The 21,955-nt window shown below is 36.0% G+C and overlaps 1 protein-coding gene across 8 annotated transcripts in view; it reads left to right on the forward strand.

Annotated features, from left to right (window-relative positions):
* SIK3 (SIK family kinase 3) overlaps positions 1-21,955 on the forward strand; it is a 357,300-nt gene that overhangs the window by 258,793 nt on the left and 76,552 nt on the right. For 7 of the 8 annotated variants that reach the window (XM_077112826.1, XM_077112822.1, XM_077112825.1 and 4 more), the window contains one exon: positions 11,920-12,081. In XM_077112826.1, coding sequence (XP_076968941.1) covers positions 11,920-12,081 — 162 coding nt within the window. Of the gene's footprint in view, positions 1-7,303; positions 10,444-11,919; positions 12,082-21,955 lie in introns of those variants that run through there. The other variant, XM_077112829.1, reaches the window with a different exon arrangement.

The raw sequence follows: 21,955 nt of genomic DNA on the forward strand, positions 1-21,955 counted from the left end.
AAATGTAAGATTCCAAAGTTTTTAATTCTTAATTATATCCTTAAAGTTCTCTTATGCTAAAAATTGTGCTTCCAGTTGACTTGAATGTCACCACTTATTAATTAATCTAAAACAATCACCAATACCACAAATAATGAAGACATTACTGCTTCTTTTATCTTCGTGTTTTATACCATTAAGGATGCTAGGCAAGTTTCATTGTCACTTCAAAAAACTCTTCTGTGATTAATTGTGCCACCAACTTATATACAGTTAGGATCCTTTTTTTTCAGTTTGTTTTTGATTTCTAAAAATTATTTTTTTCTCCTGTTTGATTCAATTTCAAATTGTTTTAATTATGTAAGACATTGCATGTTTCCAACATTAAAACTATAATATAGGGTACATTCAGAGGTCTATCTTCCATCTCTTTTCTATCCTCCAATATAAATTGCCATTTTAATAAGCTTTTCATTTAGCATGATTTCTTTAGAAAAATTAAAAGAAATCACACACAAACACACATTTTTATTTCCCCTTCTTTTCTGAGCAAATGGAAGCATATTGTACATATATCTCTACACTTTCCAGGGATTCACTGACAGAAAACACATCCATGCACCACGAATTCCTGGTCTAGAAGGGAAGAAACACATGTTAAGAAATAATTATAATGCAGTGTGTTCATTAATATAATAGAGACATGTAGAATAAATGCCATTTAACACAAATTATGGAGAAGTTCTAAGGGCAGCTGAACAGGTTAGGGAAAGCTTCAGAGAAATGAACTTTGAGAGATGGATTTTAAGGGATGAGCCTAAATTCAGTGGGAAGAGCAGACAAGCAGTGCAGCCAGAAGTAAAAGCTTGAGCAAAGTGTATTCCATGTTGGTAAAACAGTAGGTAAAGTAAAATATATTTAGAAGTTAGAACTGTATTTTGTAGGCATTGGGTTTCATTTGAAAGATTGTAGATGGATGACATGATCAAAGAGATGTTTTAGAAAGGTAAATAGTGACAGTGCAAAGGATGATGGGGGCTGTGTGTGTGTAAGATTGTAGATAAAAGAAATTAGTGGGGAGGCCCTTTTGGTAATCCACATGCAAGATCACAATGCCCTGGATTAGGGTAGTTAGAAGAGATGGAGAAGAGGAGACATACTGTTGGAATTTAAACTGAAAACATACCATAGTTTCATAGTTTGTAAGGGATTCGATATTAGTAGTGAGGAAGAAAGAGGAGTTGAAGAGGACCCTGAAATTCCTTTCATAGGCAACTAGACTGATAGTAATAGGGATTACAGGAGGAGAAACAGGTTACATCAGGAAGGAATAGAGAAAATTGGTTTAGTTTGGTCTGCATTAAATTTAGTTATTTTCATAATATCTAGATGAAATTTTCACCATACATTTGAAAATATGGGTTTGAGCTCAAGGAGGTGAAGAGATTAGAAATAATTACTTTTGGAACCATCAGCCATATATATATATATATATGAGCATGGGTTACAACCTTAGAAATAGATTAAATTTCCTGGAGAAGTACAGGTGACATGCTTTGGAGCATAGAGGAAGAAGAAATCAATTTTTTTCTATTTGGAAAATGGAGGAAGTGTTGATTCGAGCTGGACTTTCGTTAGACAAAGGAAAGAAGATTTCATTAGGCTGAAGGAAGCTAATGAACAAAGAGGTTGGAGTAAATATAGAGTTTGGAATATAGGAAGTGGCCATTCCCACTAAATCATAGGGATCATGGAGGGATATATAGACAGATATAGGCCTGAAAAATGTCAGGTCCTGCCCTGTTTAGATCTACTTACACTTAAATCTGCCTGTGTTTATCCCTTATTTGCTGTGTCTGTGTCACAGTGAGAACCCATGCCCATGTGAAATTCATTGACAAACCATTTAAGACCACAAATCATCTCCAAATGTCACTTTGCTTGGAGATGAAAATGATTTTACATTTGAGAGCAGAAAAGCCAGGCTGTTCTTTTTAAGGTCTGGCCCCTCATATACTAATTCATGGAGCTAAGACATTTTTCTTTTAATATCTGAAGACTGTAGTTGCCTTGTGTTTGTCTATGAATATGGTTAAAGTAACACTTGTATCTGTGAAAACTTCCTTCATTTGAGGGTACAGCTGATATTGGCAGAGCCCATTGCTACCCCAGATATGTAGTTTTCATGATAGGGCAACAGTGATTTAGTGCTTAAGGACTGAATAGTAAAATGGTCAAAGGGTTCATCTCTTCATAGTCTTCTGCCTTAACATGCTGTTTGCTTTTTTGGTGTGTGTTTCTAGCTATTATCTTTGGAAGATGAGTTGGAGAACTAAGGGTTGTGACATTTTGACAGCAAATGTCTTAATTTGTAGCCTGTAGATTATACTAGGAATCAGGGAAGAGATTTTTTAACCTCTGTGTTAAAAAATCATCCAGCCAATTTTTGCTAATACATTTTGTATAGCATGAGAAACATTTGCACTACATCAGAAAAGACTGAATAGTATTCTTGAAAAGCCTTTTTCTAGGAATGTGTGGGATCCTGTTTCACAGGCTGCCTGGATGTATGCTTAGTCTAGAAGTATTTTTTAAAAGCCATAAGAAAACAAATCCTCCTTTATGCATTCATATGAATGGAATTGGTATCAAAAGGATAACGTGTTTTTCATAAAGCACTTTAAAACATTCTTAGTTTACACACCTAGTTTAGTGCAAAATGAAGAATAAAAAATGATATTTTTGTATTAGCATATAGACTTTTTCTGAAGATACTCCTTGAGTTAATCTACAATTCTCAATTTGTAAAACACTGTTTTTTATGTAGTAAGGAGGCATAGGAAACAATAGAAATAATTTTGGGTCAAAAGTTAAGCAAAATGTATAGTCACAAGTGTTTCACAAAGAACTTATGTTTTCTGAAAAATCCTTAAGGAATACATTTATTTTGTTTGGGAGAGACGGAAGAAACTTAGAGTGCCTTTAAGTGTGTTTTGATACCTAGTACAGAATCCTAGAAGTAAAGATAGTTAATAAATGTTAGCATGCCTCTTTAGATTATTTGGGAAACTCTTAAATCCATTGAGGTGGGCAGTAATATTTTTATTTTATTTTATTTTTAAACATAACATACAAACATGAACATTCTTACCATATGATCATTCCATTCTTGGTATATAATCAATAACTCACAATATCATCACATAGTTGTATATTCATCACCATAATCACCTCTCAGAACATTTGCATCAATCCAGAAAAAGAAATAAAAAGAAAAAAATCGTACATACCTTATACCCTCCCTCACTGATCACCAGCATTTCAATCTACTAAATTTATTTTAACATTTGTTCCACTATTATTTATTTATTTTAAATCCATATGTTTTACTCATCTGTCAATAAAGTAGATAAAAGGGACATAAGACACAAGATTTTCACAATCATACAGTCACATTGCAAAAGCTATATCCTTATACAATTATCTTCAAGAAACATGGCTAATGGAACACAGCTCTACATTTTCAGGCAGTTCCCTCCAGCTTCTCCATTACACCTTAACTAAAAAGGTGTTATCTATATAATGCATAAGAATAACCTCCAGGATAACCTCTCGACTCTGTTTGGAATCTCTCAGCTATTGATACTTTATTTTGTAGGTGAGCAGTAATATTTAATACAACATTCATTTTGCTAATAAAATCCAAGGTCCAGAAAGAAGTTTTAAGAAGCCCGGATAGGTGTTCATTTAGTCATTCTTTGTTCTTTCAATAGATATTATTCAAGGACCTAATATGTACCAAATACTGTACTAAGTCCTGTGGAGAAAAATGGACTAAAATTCTTACCCGTGTGGTGCTTACTTACTGGGTGGGGAAATAGATAATACAGAAAGTAAATTAGTAAGAACATGTAATTTGTTAGATGGATATAATGTACAAAGGGGAAGTAAATATGAAATGTGAGGGGGAGAGTTGACAACAGAAGAAAGGCCTCACTCTCAGGTGATGTTTTTGTAAAAGATCATGTACATATTTAGGAGAAGAGCTCTTCTGGCCGAAAGAATAGCAAGAGCAAAGGCCCTGAAGCAAGGGTATGCCTAGTGTGCTTGAGAAATAGCTGGGAGTCTGGGTTGGTTGTAGTAGAATGAATGAGCCAGAGTGTTAGAAGGTGAGGTCAGAGGTCATGAGCTGGGAATCTGTTGGGTGGGTGAGTGGAGAAATGTCATGTTCTCGTTTAGAATGTAAAAGAATTACTCTGACTGTAGAAAATACAGTCTTATGTTCATAAGTAAACCAGTACCCAGTAAGTAGTTCATAGCAGCTTTATTTATGATAGCCCAAAATTGGAAACAGCAAAAAATAGGGGAATGGATGGATAAACAAACATTGGTACATCTATACCATGCCCTACAACTACAGAATAAAAAGGAACAAATGTTTAATACATGCAACAGCTGGATGAATCTCAAGGGTGTTTGGTGAATGAAAAAAGCCAATTTTGAAAGGTCACTTACGGTGTAATGGTGGCTCGGTGGCAGAATTCTGGTCTGCTGTGCCAGAGAACCAAGTTCAATTCCCAGAGCCTACCCATGCCAAAAAAAAAACAACTACTTTGGATTTTTGGAACTGTAGATTTGCACTCACACACAAATTAAGTAAGGTAAAACTTGCATTTGACTCAGACTAGATTCAGAAATAAAAGTGCTACAACAAATCAAAAGCTCTACACAATTATTAACTATAATTTTTTTTTCAAAAAGTTACATACTGTGTGATTCTATTTATCTAACATTCTCAAAGTAATAAGTTATAAGAAATGGAATAAGATTAGTAGTTGCCAGGAATTAGAGGTAGTGGGGAGGAGGGAAGTGAGTATGACTGTAAATAAAGGGGTAGTGGCAAAGAGATACTTGTGATGATGGAGTAGTTCTGTGCCTTGATTTGCAGTGGTAGTTCCACAGATTGACACATGTGATAAAAGTTTGTAGAACTATACAGACATTGTACCAATGTCCAATTCTGAGTTTTGATAATTGTTTAAGTTTGCTAATGCTGCCAAATGCAATATACCAGAAATGGAAGAGCTTTTATAAAGGAGATTTATTAAATTACAGGTTTACAGTTCTAAGTCCAGAAAAATGTCCAAACTAAGGCCTCCAGATAAAGATAGCTTGAGTCAAAAAAAGAACAGTATAAATCAGAATACAGGCTAAAGGATGATATGATCCATATTTTAAAACTTCAATTTCTGTGTGAGACCAAAGAAAGAGATGCCTTTAGCTGGTGCAAAATTTACATTTCTGGTATCACATTGTCTAATTTAACTTGTATGGTCAGTTTATTCGAATGCCATAATTGCATGGAATCTTGAATAGAGAGTGAGATCATGTTGGTTTGTACAGGTTAGTGTGATACCTCAATATATCCCAGAGTAATTTAGACAGAGATACAAAAGTATTTGCAAAGTCCCCTTGGGGACTGGGAAGAAAGGAGGAAATATTAAACTTCCCTATCTGGGGAATTCCTGATATTCTTGCAAGCAGTGCGTTCAATCAATTCAATAGGCTGAGCCCTTGATCTTGGGGCTTGCCCTTAGGAAACATATTCCTGCGGAGGAGAAGCTAAGCATACTTATAATTATGTCTGGGTCACCCACAGAGAATGTCTTTTGTTGCTCAGGTGTGGCCTCTCTCTCTAAGCCAACTCAGCAGGTGAACTCACTGCCCTCCCCCTATGTGGTATATGACTCCCAGGGGTGTAAATCTCCCTGATAACATGGGACATGATTTCCAGGGATGAACTGGGGCCCAGCATCATGGAATTGAGAAAGCCTTCTTGACCAAAAGGAGGAAAAGAGAAATGAGACAAAATAAAGTTTCAATGGCAGAGAGATTTCAAATACAGTCGAGACATTATGCTGGAGGTTGTTCTTAAGTGTTATACCGATATCCCTTTTTAGTTTATGGTATATTGGTGTGGCTAGAGAAAAGTATCTGAAACTATTGAACTATTTTCCAGTTGTCTTGATTTTTGAAGATGATTGTATAACTATATAGCATTTACAGTGTGACTATGTGATTGTGAAAACTTTGTGTCTCGTGCTCCTTTTATCCAGGGTATAGATAGATGAGTAAAAAAATAAGGGCCAAAAATAAATAATAAATAAAGGGTAAAAAAAATGGGCTGATTGTAGTACTAGTGGTCAGTGAGTGGGAGGAGTAAGGGATATGTATAGGATGTATGGATTTTTTCTTTTTTCTTTTTATTTCTTTTTCTGGAGTGATGCAAATTCTAAAATGATTGTAGTGATGAATACATAACTATATGATTATATTGTGAGCCATTGACTTTATATTATGGGTGGACTGTATGGTGCCTGAAGATACCGCAAAAAATATGTTTAAAAAAGAACAGAAAAGAAAGGGCCTCATAGTATCTGGGATTTCTCTGTCCACTGGGAAGGCACACTGCTGGCTGAGGTCCTTTCTCCCAGTTCGTTGTTTCCAGCTTCTCATTCCAGTGGCTTCCTCTCTAAGCATCTGTGGGCCTTCATTTAGTTTCTCCTGGGGAAAATTCTGGGTTCTGGCTTGCTTAGAATCTCATGGGAAGGCATATGGTGACATCTGCTGGGCTCCTTTCCTGGCTTCTGATTTCAAACAACTCTTGCAGATCCTTTGGGTCCTTCTGGCGTTTTCTTCTGCATCTCCCACTGTCTGTGTCTATGTTGGCTCTGAAGCAACTGTATTTTCTCCAAAATGTGTCCCCTTTTAAAGGACTCCAGTCAACTAATCAATACCCACACTGAATGGGCAGAGTCACATCTCCATCTAATCAAAAGGCAACACCCACGAGTGAATCTCCAAGTCTCCAAGGAAACAACCTATTCAAAGTTGCCAGACCTAAACAATAGGTCTGGCCCCACAAGATTGGATCAGAATGGAAAGAAAATGGCTTTTCTGGGCTACATAATAGTTTCAAACTAGCACAATAAGGTGCTATAATTATTTAAGATGAAACCAATTGGGGAAACTGAGTGAAGGGTACACAGGAACTCTCTATACTATTTTTGCATCTTCCTCTAAATCTATAATTACTTCAAATAAAAAGTTAAAAAAAAGTATCATTACCTGACTTCTGTTTTGAGGGTAGACTGTGGGAGGCCAAGAGTAGAAGTAAGGGGAGTAATTAAGAGTAATGCTAGGAGGCTGTTGCAGTAATTCAAGAAAAGTAATGACCATTGGACTAGGGTGGTGGCACTAAAGTGGGAGGGAATGGCGGTGAGACTTGTCGAATTCTAGTTATCTTTCGAAAGTAGAGACAGTAGATTGGATGTGGGGGTGTGGAAGAAAGAGAAGACTGAAAGATTTTGCTATGATTTTTGGCCTGGATATTGGAAGTATAAAGAAGAAAAACAGTAACAAGAAGCAGCACCAAGTAAAGAAGTCTTGGTGTGAGGTTGCTGGATTCTTGGCAAGGAAAACAAAATAACAAACCCTAGTCCTTTAGTCAGTAACAGCATGAGTCCTGAGAGTTAGAGGACACTGTATTAAAGAGAGTGCACACATGTTAACCTACTCACAGACAGCTGAGTTATCTTGGCCTCGCCCTGGCTCTTTTGGAAAGAAGCATTTGTTTAATAAACAGGAAGTCGTTTCCATGGGTGTGAGAAGACGAAGTGATAGAGTGAAGTGGCAAATCAAAGGACTGCATGCTGTGGTTGGCCTGGAATAGGTAGAAACTTTTTCAGGTAGCCTGAGATTAGCACAAATACTGCCTTTTCCTCATTTTGGGCTGGGATGTTTCTTCACCATGAGAAATGAAAAGTTTCTGCCCTGTTGGTTGACCTGCTGTCAGGGTGTGTTCATTTTCAGCTAGTGTTTTAGATCAGCTATGAGTTGTAGACTTAGCAGACAGATGGAGACACTGTCTGTTTATAGTGGAAAAGTGAGTTATTTTAAGAAATGTTGGCTCCCCACCACTATCCCATTAGTGGCATACCTCTGACACTCCATTCAAGCTGGTCTAGGGAAGCTAACACTGGCTTATGTGTATTTTTGCTCTTTGAAAAGTTAGAACATAAATGTATCAGAATATATTTCTTTCTGAGCACGATTGGGACAAAATTGCAAACCGTGAATTCTGAAGCAAGCCTTACTTGCTTGTCTTCTTCTTCTTCAGGCTCATTCCCTCCACTTCAATTAATTACTCCTAGTGGGGTATATAAATCCTGTAGTATTACTCCTTGATTTCGTCTCTGAAGAAGAGCAACTAAAAAAAATTTAAAGAAAGAAATCAATGCCGTGTGATTTATGGTAATTGGAAAATGAGAAAGATAACTTAAACTCCTTGCTTTTTTTTTTGTATGGGCAGGCACTGGAAATCAAACCCGGGTCTCCGGCACGGCAGGCGAGAACTCTGCCACTGCGCCACCATTGCCCGCCCTAGACTCCTTGCTTCTGATGAGAGCTTGAAACAAGAGACTGTTTTCTCCTTTGTCTTGTGTCACCTTGCCCCTGCCTAGGTTGGGGTGGGAGGTGAAAGTGTGGTAGAAAAAACTTTAAATGTTCTCCAGACCTATAGTAGCAACTAAATAGAAAATTAGTTAATTGATGGTGAAAAAGGATGGCATTTACACAGCAGGTGTCTAATTCTGGATTATCGAGGCTCCTGAGGGGCCCACAGAAAGCTAGGGTTGTGGCTGTTGTATGAGATGATTAGGACTGAGGGTATGAGTTGTATTTCTAGCCCAGTATTTAGAAGATCTAGAATTCCTTGCATTTGGGGTTTATCCTTACAAGACTTACAATATATTTTACTTTGAATAGTGAGTGGGTTCAGGAACCATTTTGTTTCATTTGACTTCTGAAAGTGCCCCAATATTTATTTAGATATTAAGTCAGTGGCTGGGTTCCTGTTCTGGATTTCTTCACTAAAAGCTAAATTTTGCATCTGAGCTTGAAGAATTTTTGTTGCCTGCCTCTAAGGCATAAGTGAATATAAAGCAGCCATTTGTCAGCAGGCAGCTAAAGGGTGATTTTCAGCAGGGACTTAAAACCACTGCAGGCTACTGACTTCCTGGCACACCCACCAGTCCTGAAGGTTTATGCTGAAAACAAACTAATGGGGTTTTGGCAGGGAGGAGGGCAACAAAATGGGCAAAAATAAAGCAGAGGCTAAAGTCTGAATGACTGAGCCATTAAGATGGTCCTGTATACAGAGAGCTTGTGCTCCCAAAGTTGAGAAAACATCTCATGTCTGCACCTCATTCCTCCCCGCCCCTCCAGTGATTTGCGTATCTTCTTTATATTCATAAATATAGGGATACTGTAGTTGGCTTTGGAAAAAATATTTTACTTTGTTTTACCCCTTGGGCTGTCAGGAATACCTTTTAACCAAGCCCCATAGACATTGACAATTGGTGTATAGAATAATCACCTTCAAGCCCCTACAGAATCTATAAGAACACGTGATCCATTAACACATGCTTAAATATTCTCTATGTTGACTAAACCTTTTAAAAATGTAATGTTTTTAAAAGTTAAAGTTATGTCATATATGGTAATTATTAATCAGAGTACATGTTTGTTCCCAAATATGCTATCTTTTCTTTGGCCATAGCATGCAATGGGGAGCTGACTCTGGTGAGCAGATCAAGGGATTGGGGGTATTGGCAGTATGAAAGACTTGTCCAAGGACAACCAGTGTGTCATTGTAGAGAGAAAATAGAACTAGGCTATGTTCCACTAGCTTCTGGCCTGGGTAACAATTTTGAGAACTTTCCAATCATTTTAGGAAAATGAGGCACTTAGAACATATAAAAGTTTTTTTGATAAAAGAAAATCACCTATTTTGGAAATCGCAAAATTAATCATGCTGTCATTTTTAAGAAGCACTTTGATGTGTTCTCATAATTAGTATTTACTGCCAGATGAATGTCTCTTGGACATTTAAATTAATAGGTGGCTTGGCCAAATGAGTATCTGATGGTAAACCTTCATAAGCATTTATTTTTATGTTTCTCAAAAATAGCTGTCTCTTTAGAACTCTTTAATTAGATAAACTTTAGCAACTAAAACATATTATTAGAATAATTAAGCCTTGGGTTAAGAGAAATAGGAGGTCAGAGGAACAGGTAGTGTTAGAGAAAGGCCTCTTAAAATAAAACAAAATATTCTGTATATGATGTATTTCCAGTTCTTTAACAGCTTATGTTAAGTCACTATCCCTAGTTAGGGATTTTATGTTGTTTAAAGTTCATATGACAGATCTCACCAGAAGCCTAAACATGCCAGAATGTGAGCCCATTTATCACCACCTCTAAATGCCCATGGAAAGTTGCATTCTAGTCTTTTTAATTTCTAAGCTGAAAACTTCTTATTTTCTCCTTTTTTTCTATTTATAGGTCATCTTGGCGATAATAATAATGATTTTTTGAGGGAAATGATTTGAAGATCTTGTATGTGGTAAAGGAAAAATTATAACTTCTTGAGGGGTCTTAATAATAAATTATCTACTTGTAAAATATAGTTCTTAAAATTACTGTAGTATTTACATTCCAAAATGTTATATTCTTTGTGATCAAAATACAATTTGAATGATTTCAGTATCTGCTATAGAAGTAGACTGTCTTTAGCTCTCCTTGTTCACCTACTTCCTTCATTTCTTACCTTAAATGATAGATCTTGGCAGTCATTGCTAGTAGATATATTTTACCCTAAATGTATTTTTTGCATGAAGAAAAGATAGACCTCACTGGTCCCTGGGGTGAGTGAGATGTCTCCCAAATCAACAACATGCCTTTATCTATACAGTCTAATTTTTCACTTTTCTACTATCTTAGAATGCTTTTTCTTATGATGGTAATTGTATCCTTTTCCTGGTTAAATCAGTTGGATAAAGGACAGTGCTAATGAGACTATTGGAGATTTCAGAGTAAAAACCGTATTATAGCTCACATTTCTAATCCCATCAACTGTCCATGTGGCCTATATAGGCTATTGGTTAGCTGAAGAACTGGGTCATAGATATGTATGCATTGGTTCAGTGTAAACCTACTGCTCCTATTGGAATAAAGTACTTAAAGAACTTACTATATTGATTATGGATCAATCAAATAATTTTTAAATGTAGAGGATATAGCCTGTTTTATAGTATTGCAGAGTTTATCACAGGAAAGTTCTTTTGATGTACCTTAGCAGCATGGCCAACAAAATGATTTCATGTAAGCTGGTAGAAACTTCACTTTATTGTCTATTGATGTTATCTGTACAAATTAGCAACATAGTTTTAAAAATACATATTTAGAAATGTACTTAAAAATAAGTACATTTCAATGTCAAGTTATTGAACTTTGAGAAGATAGACTAGGTGCTAACCTAAACAGAGACCTATGTAAAACAGTGTTTTTTTCCTTACAAAGGACTAATTTTTGTCTACTCTCCTAGAGTCATTTATTACTGCAATTCTACTTTTTTTTGGGGGGGGAGGTGCATGTTCTGGAAATTGAACCCAGGTCTCCTGCATGAAAGGCAGGCATTCTAACCACTGAACTACCCGTGCATCCCTAGATTCTACCTTTTTGACTCTCTGTTTAACACAGGAAGTATTTCTACTTGTATATGTGTTTGTCTGTGCATATGTAATCTTTTGCAGTGTTATGGGTCTTGAAAAATGCCATTAGATTCATCAGAACTCTTTCTTATAGTAGTGCATACTTATCCATAACAGGATTTAATACTTAAAGTAGTTTAGATACTAATTATTAATGAATTTTTAAAGGTACAGTTTAGGACTATAATAAAGAAAAATTGTTTTCTTTATTTTGTCATATTTCTTTAACTCATTTATTTGGTGGGGTCCCCTTGCATCCCTCCTGAAGACACCTTTTGAAATCATGCCAGTGCCCAAATGAGATCTGCCTGTGTTCTTCTTCGACACAGACCACCTGGTGGCCCACGGTAGGATGGCAGAGAAAGAAGCCCGTCGGAAGTTCAAACAGATCGTCGCAGCTGTCTATTTTTGTCACTGTCGGAACATTGTTCATCGTGATCTAAAAGCAGAAAATTTGCTTCTGGATGCCAACCTGAATATCAAAATAGCAGGTGAGAGGTATACAGAGCATGTGAAATGGGGACAGATAGAGCTTTTCTTTCAGGGTTCTAATAGCAAGGGATTATCTAGTTCTATCTATTCAAGAAGAATTTTTGAAAAAATAAAGAAAATTCAGGATTTTTTGTGGTCTGAAAATTAATAAACTTTCAAAATACATTTGGCAATTATTAGATGTATTATGTATCATTAGATTTTTAATGTAGTATTAGATGGAACTAGTCTGGGGAGAAAGAAGGGAAAATTATATTATTTTGACAGATTTCATTTATTTTGACAAATATGTGTCTTTTAAATACTAGGAAATAACATATAGAATAAAGCAGCAAGGAAAAACTGCTAAAATTGCATACCCCCGCAGCTTCAGTTGAGAAAGTTGATTTTTGTTACTGTTGACAAAGAGCATACTTGTTCTGAAGGCTGTAGTTTTATGATAGTTTGGTAAGAATAGATCTTATAGTGGTTTACAGGCAGTCCGGCCTTTTGTCTCCTTAAATTTCACTTGTCTGCTCAGCTGACGGAGCCTTAAAAGCACTTTTCATTGCCTCAATCTGCTCATGCTTGTTTTAGTAAACTATAAGTATTTTGCCTAACTAATACAAGCTCACCATCTATTGATGGAAGTAAGTGACTGCAGTTTATATAGACTATAAATATGAAAATAAACCATTTTTGTTTTCTGACTGTTTCCAGTATTGCATTGTTTGCCCCCTCCCAAGAAGGGAAGAGGGGCTTCTTATTTAGAAAATTAAAGCGTAGCTAGAATATAATTACCTTCAAAAGCCAAGGTAAAAAGCAGTTCTAAAGATTTTCGCTCCTTAACAGGGTAAGAGTTGAGAGTTCAGATTTATATCACATCATAAGTCAAAGTACATAAGCATACACTTACAGACTGATGATATTTCTGAAAATTTCTTTCACATAGATAAGTCTGTTCACTTTCCAGACTCTACTTTTTCATCCCTGGAAGCACCTGGTGGCTTATTATTTATCCAGGTTAGGTTGATGGCTACACTCTTATTTAGCACTTCCACGTGGTATATAAACTTGGTACTTGCTCAATACATAGTAGATAAGAATTAAATGCTTTCTTTGTCTTCCATAAAATCATATTTTTCCATTTCCTTTGTGACTTTTGTTGCCTCCAAAGCTCTCTAGATGCTGGCAGTTCCCACAGAGGTAGATGGCCTAGAGAGAGGCCTGTCAATTGCGTTACAAACCCTCTTTTGTAATTATTTGTTGTAGCTTCAATTAAATTAATAATAATAATAAGAGCCACTACAATTCCACAATTAAAAGGGTACTAAATGTTGCATTAATTCCTCATTGCTACTGTAACAAATTACTGAAAAATTAGTGGCTTATAACAATGCATATTTATTATCTTAAATTCTGGAGGTCTGCAGTCCAAAATGAGTGTTAAAGGGCTATAGTCAAAGTTTTCATAGGCTGTTCCTTCTGGAGACTCCGGGGAGACTCGATTCCCTACCTTTTTACTTCTAGAGGCTACCTGCATTCTTGCTCATGGCTCCTTCCTTGCATCACTATAGCTCTTGCTTCCATTGTCACATATCCAGCTCCTAACTGATTCTCCTGCCTCCTTCTGATAAGGATTACATTGTGCCCATTTTGATAATCTGGAATAATCTTAGGCTCTCAGGAGCCTTAAATTAATCACATCTGCAAAGTCCCTTTTACAATGTAAGGTAACATATTCACAGATTTGGAGGATTAGAACATGGATATCTTTGGGGCCGTTATTTATCCGGTCACAAATGTTGTAGAGTTCTTTGTATTATTGGTTAGGATAGTGAGTTAAAGAAGACCCTATTTTTTTTTTATTGTACAGTTTTATTCTACCTCCACACACCCAAGTTTTAACAATGTTTTATGCTTCTTTGGTTTTTAATTTTCATGCGGATCCATTTTGATATAGTTAAGGAAAATGCCTGTGACTTTAGTTTTTACATTGAGAAACCAAGCGTAAAAGCAATGGTCAGTGATAATTGAAGCTGGAAACTTACTGGCAAATATTTGGGTAAAGAGATTTTTAAATGCTTTCCTTTGTTAAAAGTTAAAACACACCCACTCAAATAGTCATAATAAGGTTCTCTACCTGCTGATGTGTAATTACAGACTCCTAGGGGGCCTGGCAGCCAGCCTTGGGCTCTCTGTGTTAACACATATAGCTTGGCAGGATTTTTAAATTCATTATCACAAAGTCTGCATTTTTGTTATTTGTTTTCAGAGCAAAGCAAAGAGTAGAGCACCTCTAGTTTTGTAACCTGCCACAATATCTAATATTGTCTTTGCTCATGCATTCGCTCTCACATGACATTACTCAGTTTCTCAACCATTGCTTGAACTTCCTTTCTTCAACATAAATTGGATAAAATTCTCATTCTCACTTGCCAGTGAACTTAGTGGAACAGTGAGAAATGCTTCCAGTTGAAGCTGACTGGAGCATAACAAATTTTGGAGAGGTGGCTTGAATAGTTTGGGCAGGATAAGGTCACATAGGTAATGAAATCTACTTTATATTCCAGAAGCTAAAAGTAGTAACTTTCCAATACCTGATCCTTTTAGTGGTCTTTTTTGATGATTGTTCTAAATCTCAGCAAGTAGAACTACTATATAAAAAAAGACATCAGAGAGAAAAAGATAATCTTTGTTTCCTTAAAATTCATTAGTCTTCTTCTTTTTTTTTTTGTATGCTGTATGTGGAGGGTCACATTTCATTCTTTTTCCATGTGAGCATCCCCTTATTGCAGCACCATTTGTTGAATTTTTTTTGTTTGGTTTTTCTTTTACTTGTTTGCTTGTTTGCTTTTGGGAAGTGCATGAGCTGGGACATTAGTCTTCTTTTAAGCAGCCCATCTTTAAAATCATCGTATACGTTACAGTAGCAAATTAACTTGAAACTAATAAAAATTCAGATTAGGAAATTTAAGAAATTCTTGTTTTCCTTATGCCAATATTTGTTTATTTAAGTGATTTTGTTGGAAAAAATGCATCTTGTTCAAATGTTGATGATGAATAAGTTCTTTACATATTTATGTTCATATTTATTTTTACTTTTTATATGAATTAATGTGGTAATTTACATTTTATACTTGATACTATAAGATACTACCCTTTTTTAAAGAACATCTGTCCCTTGGACATATCTTATAACTGATATGTATCAGGTACAGGTATTTTAAGAGTCAACCATCAATCCATATTTTAAGATTTTTTTTTGTATTTAAATTCTTGTCTGAAGAATTGTTTTTCTAGTTCTGTTTCTAGAGAGAAATGAAGCTCAGGGTGAATAATCTTGTTGTTTTTTCTGGCTTTAGAACAAAAAAAGAAATGCTCTTCCTGATGGCAATAGAAATTTTTGAAAGATATTTCTGTCTTCAGTAACCCAGAATAAACATTGATCACTGTCAGAATAAAGAAATCTACTTCTAAAAGGCAAAGTTACTAAGTGTAGAGCTAAGAATTTATAGTGGTTATCTGGAATCCTGTCTTTTCTTTGTTCAGTTGGCACAGAAGATAAAAAAGTCTAAGACGTGATCCCTCCCCTTAAGAATTTCCAGTCATTTGGGCAGCAAGCATGAAGACCTTTGAAAAGTTAAATAACACCAACATTAGGCTTTATATATATAAAGAATTTTACAAAGCATTCTCACATATATTATGTAATTTCATCATATTGAGCATGTAAACATAATTTATTTAGAAAACAAAAAATCCTGTCTTCCTCTCCAGCACATTTAACTTTCCAAAGCTTTGGATTTCTGATGAAAGGTATCCAAATAAATTTTCTTTAATATAGAGAGTTCAGGTCTGGGCAAAGAATAGCAAATTTGCTTCTGTGTTTCACTTGTCATGCTTCAGGTGTGTGAGGCATAGCAGAAAAGCAGGTGAAGAATGGGGAGACATATCATGCTCTCTTACATTTAGTCTGCACCCCTGGCTGACAGTGTGTTACAGGGCAGGTTGTAATTCATTATTGCTTTAGTTGTACTGTCTAATTACCATAGGAGTTGAGAAGATGAAGAAACCTAGTTTGTAGAATTCTATTAGATTGTAAATTTCTCAGGGACTAAAACTATATCCTGTTTATTGTTTCACTCCCTGTTCTATGGTAGGTGTACTGTAACTTTGTTAATCTGATCTTTAGACAGTGGTGATGAGGACATAAATACTCTATGAAGGACATACGATTCCTGGTGAGTCCTAAAGGATGAGTAGGATGGGTGTATGTAGAGGAGAGAATTCCAGAAGAGTAATCGTCCAGCAGATGTTATGTGCATACTCTGATGGAGGCACTGGGAATACAGTGGCAGATAAAATAGTCCCTTGGAACTACATTCTGAGAGAGGAGAAGCAGACTATAAATACATAAACTAATACGTTCTGATGAGGGCTGTGAAAAAGATAAAATCAAGTATTGTGATAGAAAGACTTGTGGGAGAAATACCACTTTTAACCACAGTAGTCAGGAAAGCCTTTCTGAGGCAGTGATATTTGAATTGAGACCTAAAAAAGCTAAAGGAGCAGCATCATATTTCATGGAGCCTTCCAAGGGAAAGGAAGAGCAAAGCAAAAGTCCAGGGCAGATGAATTTAATGTATCTAAAGGATAGGAGAAAGGTGAGCATGGCTGGGGATAATGAATAAGGGGAGTGAGGGGTGGGGAGTGAAAGAAAATGGGGTGAGAAAGAGATGGCAAGGCCCCAAATCCTGTGGGGTGTTATGTACATAGTGAGGATTTGGGATTTTTATTTTGATTACTGTGGGAACCAAGTTAGAGGAGCATGAGCAGCAATAGAAAGCACATGGCATATTTACAGAAAAGGTGAAGTGGCCGTAGGAGGATCATGCCTAAGAAAGTAGGAGAGGTAGGTATTTATCCTAGTTTGTGAAATGATTTGATACCAGGCTTAGTAAATCAAATTCAGAATGGATAAGGAGAGAAAAAAGGTGAGAGAGGGGTGAGCTGGGTAGAAGCAGACAAGAAAGCAGTAGGAGGAAGATCAGTTAGAAAGGCTGTGACATGGTAAAATCACACCTGAGGCTAGTGGTAGTAGACATGGAAAGGAAGAAAAGGGCCACAAATACAAGAGAGGAGAATTCCTAGGAGGAATTTCTAGAACTGAATAACTGAAATCAAATATCTGGACCAAGAAGAGGAAGCAGTCAAAGATATGTTTAGAAATAGAGAAATCAGATTTTCTTATTGATGGATTATATTAAGCTGTCAAAGAAAAATAATGTTACCTTATTTAGTTTTTAATGGTTGATGCGCTCCTATATAAACGTAATTTTATTTCTTGTCCCTAATGATTAAGTAGAGAAATTTTCATATTTAAAAAAGATTGCCTAGGAAAAAGCCTAAATGTAACTGGCTTACTCCCTGAAGAAAAGTTCCTTTAAATATTCAGACATTATGATAATGTTTTGAAGATGGTGGAAACTTTTTTTTATCCTAAGGAAGTTGGAAACTTTTCTCTTTAACCATTGCTCCCAGAATGGTCTCCATGAGATAGTTTCCACTCTGGCATTAATTGTTTTAGTTGGCAATCATCAGACAGCAAAGATTGAAGTGCAACAACAAAAAAAGGTCAATATTTTGGAAAGAATTTTCAGAGTGCATGGGTTTAAGGTACTATGGAAATTTTTTACCCTAATGCAGTGAGATCTAGACTATTTTGCTTTTTATTTCTTTAAGAGAAATTAAAACATGAATATACTAGAATACTATCATATGGGGTGGGGGGATGATTGGAAACCTTGATTTCTAAAAGCCATTCCACACAATGTGGTAACTGAGAATATCTCTGACTTGCCCTGGAAAGTACGCCATATTCAGCATCTCGATCCCCAACTTTGTTTCATGATCCTCACGCTCTTTCTTTAGGTGGTCATTCAGTGTACCTACCTAGTTGACAGGTTAGTAAATTGAGACCCAGAGAAACTGTGTGACTTTCCTGAAGTCAGGACACAATAGAGCCTAGCAATCTTCCCGTCTCAGCCTCTGTTCGTACCATGAAATGTTGTATGACCCTCAACTAAAAGAGGTGCTAAAGAACTTCAAACTGTGTTGACCCTTGGGAACATAAACATTGAAAAATTATCTCTTCTGAATCCTTTTGCCAAGACTGGAGCTTTACAGATGAAAAATTCATATAGCTTTATTCAAAAAGCATTCCAGTGATACACGGTTGATTTCTTTTGTGATCAAAGCAGCTAAAGTTAAAGTTCAAGTGGGCAGAATTTTGTAAATCATGGTTCTACGTTATTTGTGAGGTCTTACTGATCCTGAGAAGTAATTGCAGCTTAGGAGGCTCAAGAACAATATTCTGTTTGTAGGACCTTGCTTACAATGGCTGCGCTACCAATTCAGGAGCATTCCTTCTCAGATTTTCCCACTGCGGTTTCCCTCACAACAGAGGGGAATGAACTCATACAAGGTAGGAGTGGGTTAGGGAATTGGTTAGTCTGAAATGGCCCATTTAAGTACATTTCTAATCATAAGCTTTATCTCTCAAATGTATGCACATGTTGTTTCATATCTCTATTTGTTTTAAAATTAAAATTATTCAACTTAATTTAACCTAGAAAAAGTTGATGTTCCAGGAAGATGTTTTCTTAGGCTGTGGTTTCAAGTACTCTTGGCGCATTGCTGCATCATGCCTGAGAATGTATAAATTTATGCCCATTGGAGAAACTGAGAATAAAGAATCTCTTCCCCAACCACAGGTTCCTCTTACACAAACATCTAGTTTGCAGACATTGAGTCCTCCATAACTTTTCCTAAACCTCAAGCATTTTCTGCTAGTGTCTGTTAATTGCAAGTAATTTATTTAAGGGATTATTAGAAAAAGAGGAATTGAAGGTTGTGAATAGAAAAGGAGAGGGAAGCAGATGACAGAAAAGAAATGGAAGCCTTTTCTTTAAGGCCTTGGGAAAAGGAAAGAAGCTATGGGAAAGGACATCTGAGTCTCTGAGCGTCCCTCCTTCCTTTAAGGGGAGAAGAAGCTGAGCTGAGTTGAGGGTTAAAAGGGTTAGATTGCACGCACTTTTAACCAACCAACGCATCTCAAAATTTCAAATTGCTCTTTGTCTCTGGGACCATGTTGGGAACAGCATTTAATGAAAGTGTCGATTCAAAGCAAAAGTTGCATCTTACTTCACATAATATCTAAAACTAAGAAAAATAAATTTACCAGGATCTTATGGAAGCTACAGAAAATGACAATTTTGAAAAATTTCTAGCAAACAAGGGTTAATTGAAGGAAATTAGGTTAATACGCATCTGGAGTTTCTAATTTAAGATTTTTTTAAATTTTTATTCTAATTAGAGTGTTGCTTTTATTTTCTTAGTAGATGTAGAAATTATAGAATGTTCATAAGAACCCACCACTATGCTTTCCTACTTCTGTTTTTCTCACAGGATTCAAAACTCCTCAAACACAAGTTGATGTTGAGGAGGGATTAATAAATCACACAGAGTGTTCTTGACTGAAGAAGTCTTTGTTTGTGCTGTGTAAAGTGTGATAGAAACTGTTAAAATTAAAGAACTATCAACAAGGGGGAATTTCTTAGGCCAACCTTCTCAAGGTGGCAGAATATTGTTGAGTCCCCATAGTCCAGAATCTTGTTCTTCATTTATAGGTCCTAAACATACTTTTATCAGCTCTCTTAAAGTTGTGAGGGAATAAGAATAATAGTTATATATGTGCTTTCTTAGTGGCAAGCTGAGAAAAACTCAGTGTGTCAGTAATAGGCAAAGATTCAAAACAAAAGGAGTTGTAAGATCCTGAAGGGTATTTCATCGGGTTTTTTTTTTTAAAAAAAACCTCCTGATAGGTGTGCCCATTGCTTAGGCTCCACACAGACCTCCCTTATTTAACACCTCAAATAGTATGTGGGATCTTTTCAAGTTAATGAGCATAAAAAAGAAAGAATCTTCTTCAAGAAAGCTGGTCTTTACTATTACAGACTAACTGCAGCAGGTAGATGCCTTGTTCACCTTCTGCTCCCCTCGTCCCAAGGGGAGTACCCTGCTTCTACTGTTATCATATTTTTATGCATTACCTTTTGGACAGATTACTTTTCAGGTGTCTGATCTCATTTGAATTGTGTTAATTCTGTTAGATTTAACTTAAGAGGTTTCTTACCTGCTCTTAATTTCTAGGTGACACCCAAGAGCTTCTTACATGGTTATCATACCTTCTTTACTTCACAAGTAGGTTTCTTATCAGACCTTATGTCTTAATTTTTAATTTGGGAAATATTGTTATTGCACCTATATACTTTATTTCCATTTAATATCTTTAGTTTTTGTTGAGAATTTAAGGGGACTTTGATTCATCATAGTTTATAGTTTATATAAAAGGCACTTTAAATAAAGGCTCATCTATCAATATTAGAAATTTGCTTAAGTGATATGATTTAGAATCATGATTATACTACTACTTTTTCAAGGATTCTAGTGAATTATTTATAGGTCTTATAGAAAGTGTCTAATTACAACCCTTTCCTTTATATATCTATGCAATACTGAGTCTGATAGATCCTATATTGGGGAGAGTTTTTCTTTTTTTTATTGAGGATACTTGGGGTAGTGTTATCTATAATAGAGTGTAGATTAGTTTAGCTCATTTTAAAATAGCTGAGTTTAGTGCTCCTAACAGCAAAAGTATTTTAAAGGTTTTGGCAGGGATTAGATAAATCATTCACTGAAAATACCAATCTAGTGCTGGACCAGCTGCAAGAAAATAGTACTATGATACTTCTTTACATATCTTTTCTAAAAAGCAGATGTATTCTTTTAATGTCATGACTGTTACTCTCCCCCTTTCAATTCTGACTTCCTTGGTTTATTTTATTTTATTTATTTATTTTTATCGATACAACAATGTACAAGCACATATATTCTTAGCATACAAACTTTGCATGCATGGTATATAAGCAGTGTCTCACAGTATCATCACATATATTCATCACCATGATCATTTTTTAGAACATTTGCATCACTCTAGAAAAAGAAAAAACTTATACATATTGTATACCCTCCCTCTCACTGATTGCTAGTATTTCCATCTATCCAATATATATATTTTTTAATTTTAACATTTGTTCCCCTTATTATTTGTTTTAATCCATATGTTTTACTCATCTGTCTATACTGTAGATAAAAAGAGTTATCAGACACATGGTTTTCACAATCACACAGTCATATTGCGAAAGCTGTGTCATTATACAATCATTTTCAAGAAACATGGCTACTGGAACACAGCTCTACAGTTTCAGGCTCTTCCCTCTAGCCAAATACACCTTAAACTAGAAAGGAGATATTTATATAATACGTAAGAATAACCTCCAGGATAACTTCTCAATTCTGTTTGAAATCTCTCAGCCACTGACACTTTGTTTTGTCTCATTTCTCTCTCCCTGCTTTTGGTCAAGAAGGCTTTCTCAATCCCTTGATGCTGAGTTCCAGCTCATTCTAGAATTTCTGTCCCACGTTGCCAGGAAGGTTTACACCCCTAGGAGTCATGTCCCATGTAGAGAGAGGGAGGGTGGTGAGTTTGCTTGTCATACTGGCTGAGAGAGAGATAGGCCACATCTGAGCAACAAAAGAGGTTCTCTTGGGGTGACTCTCAGGCCTAATTTTAAGTAAGCTTAGCCTATCCTTTGCAGAAATAAGTTTCCTAGGAACAAACCACAAGAGTGAGGGCTCAGCCTATTGATTTGGTTGTCCCTGATTGCGAGAATATCAGGAATTTTCCAAATGTTCCCCTGCTTTCTTAAACCAAACCAACCCCCGCCCCATCCCAAAATGAGCTGATTATTTTTTTCCCACAAAGGAGTT

Source organism: Tamandua tetradactyla, chromosome 8 (genome assembly GCF_023851605.1).
Source record: "Tamandua tetradactyla isolate mTamTet1 chromosome 8, mTamTet1.pri, whole genome shotgun sequence".
Lineage (NCBI taxonomy): Eukaryota > Metazoa > Chordata > Mammalia > Pilosa > Myrmecophagidae > Tamandua > Tamandua tetradactyla.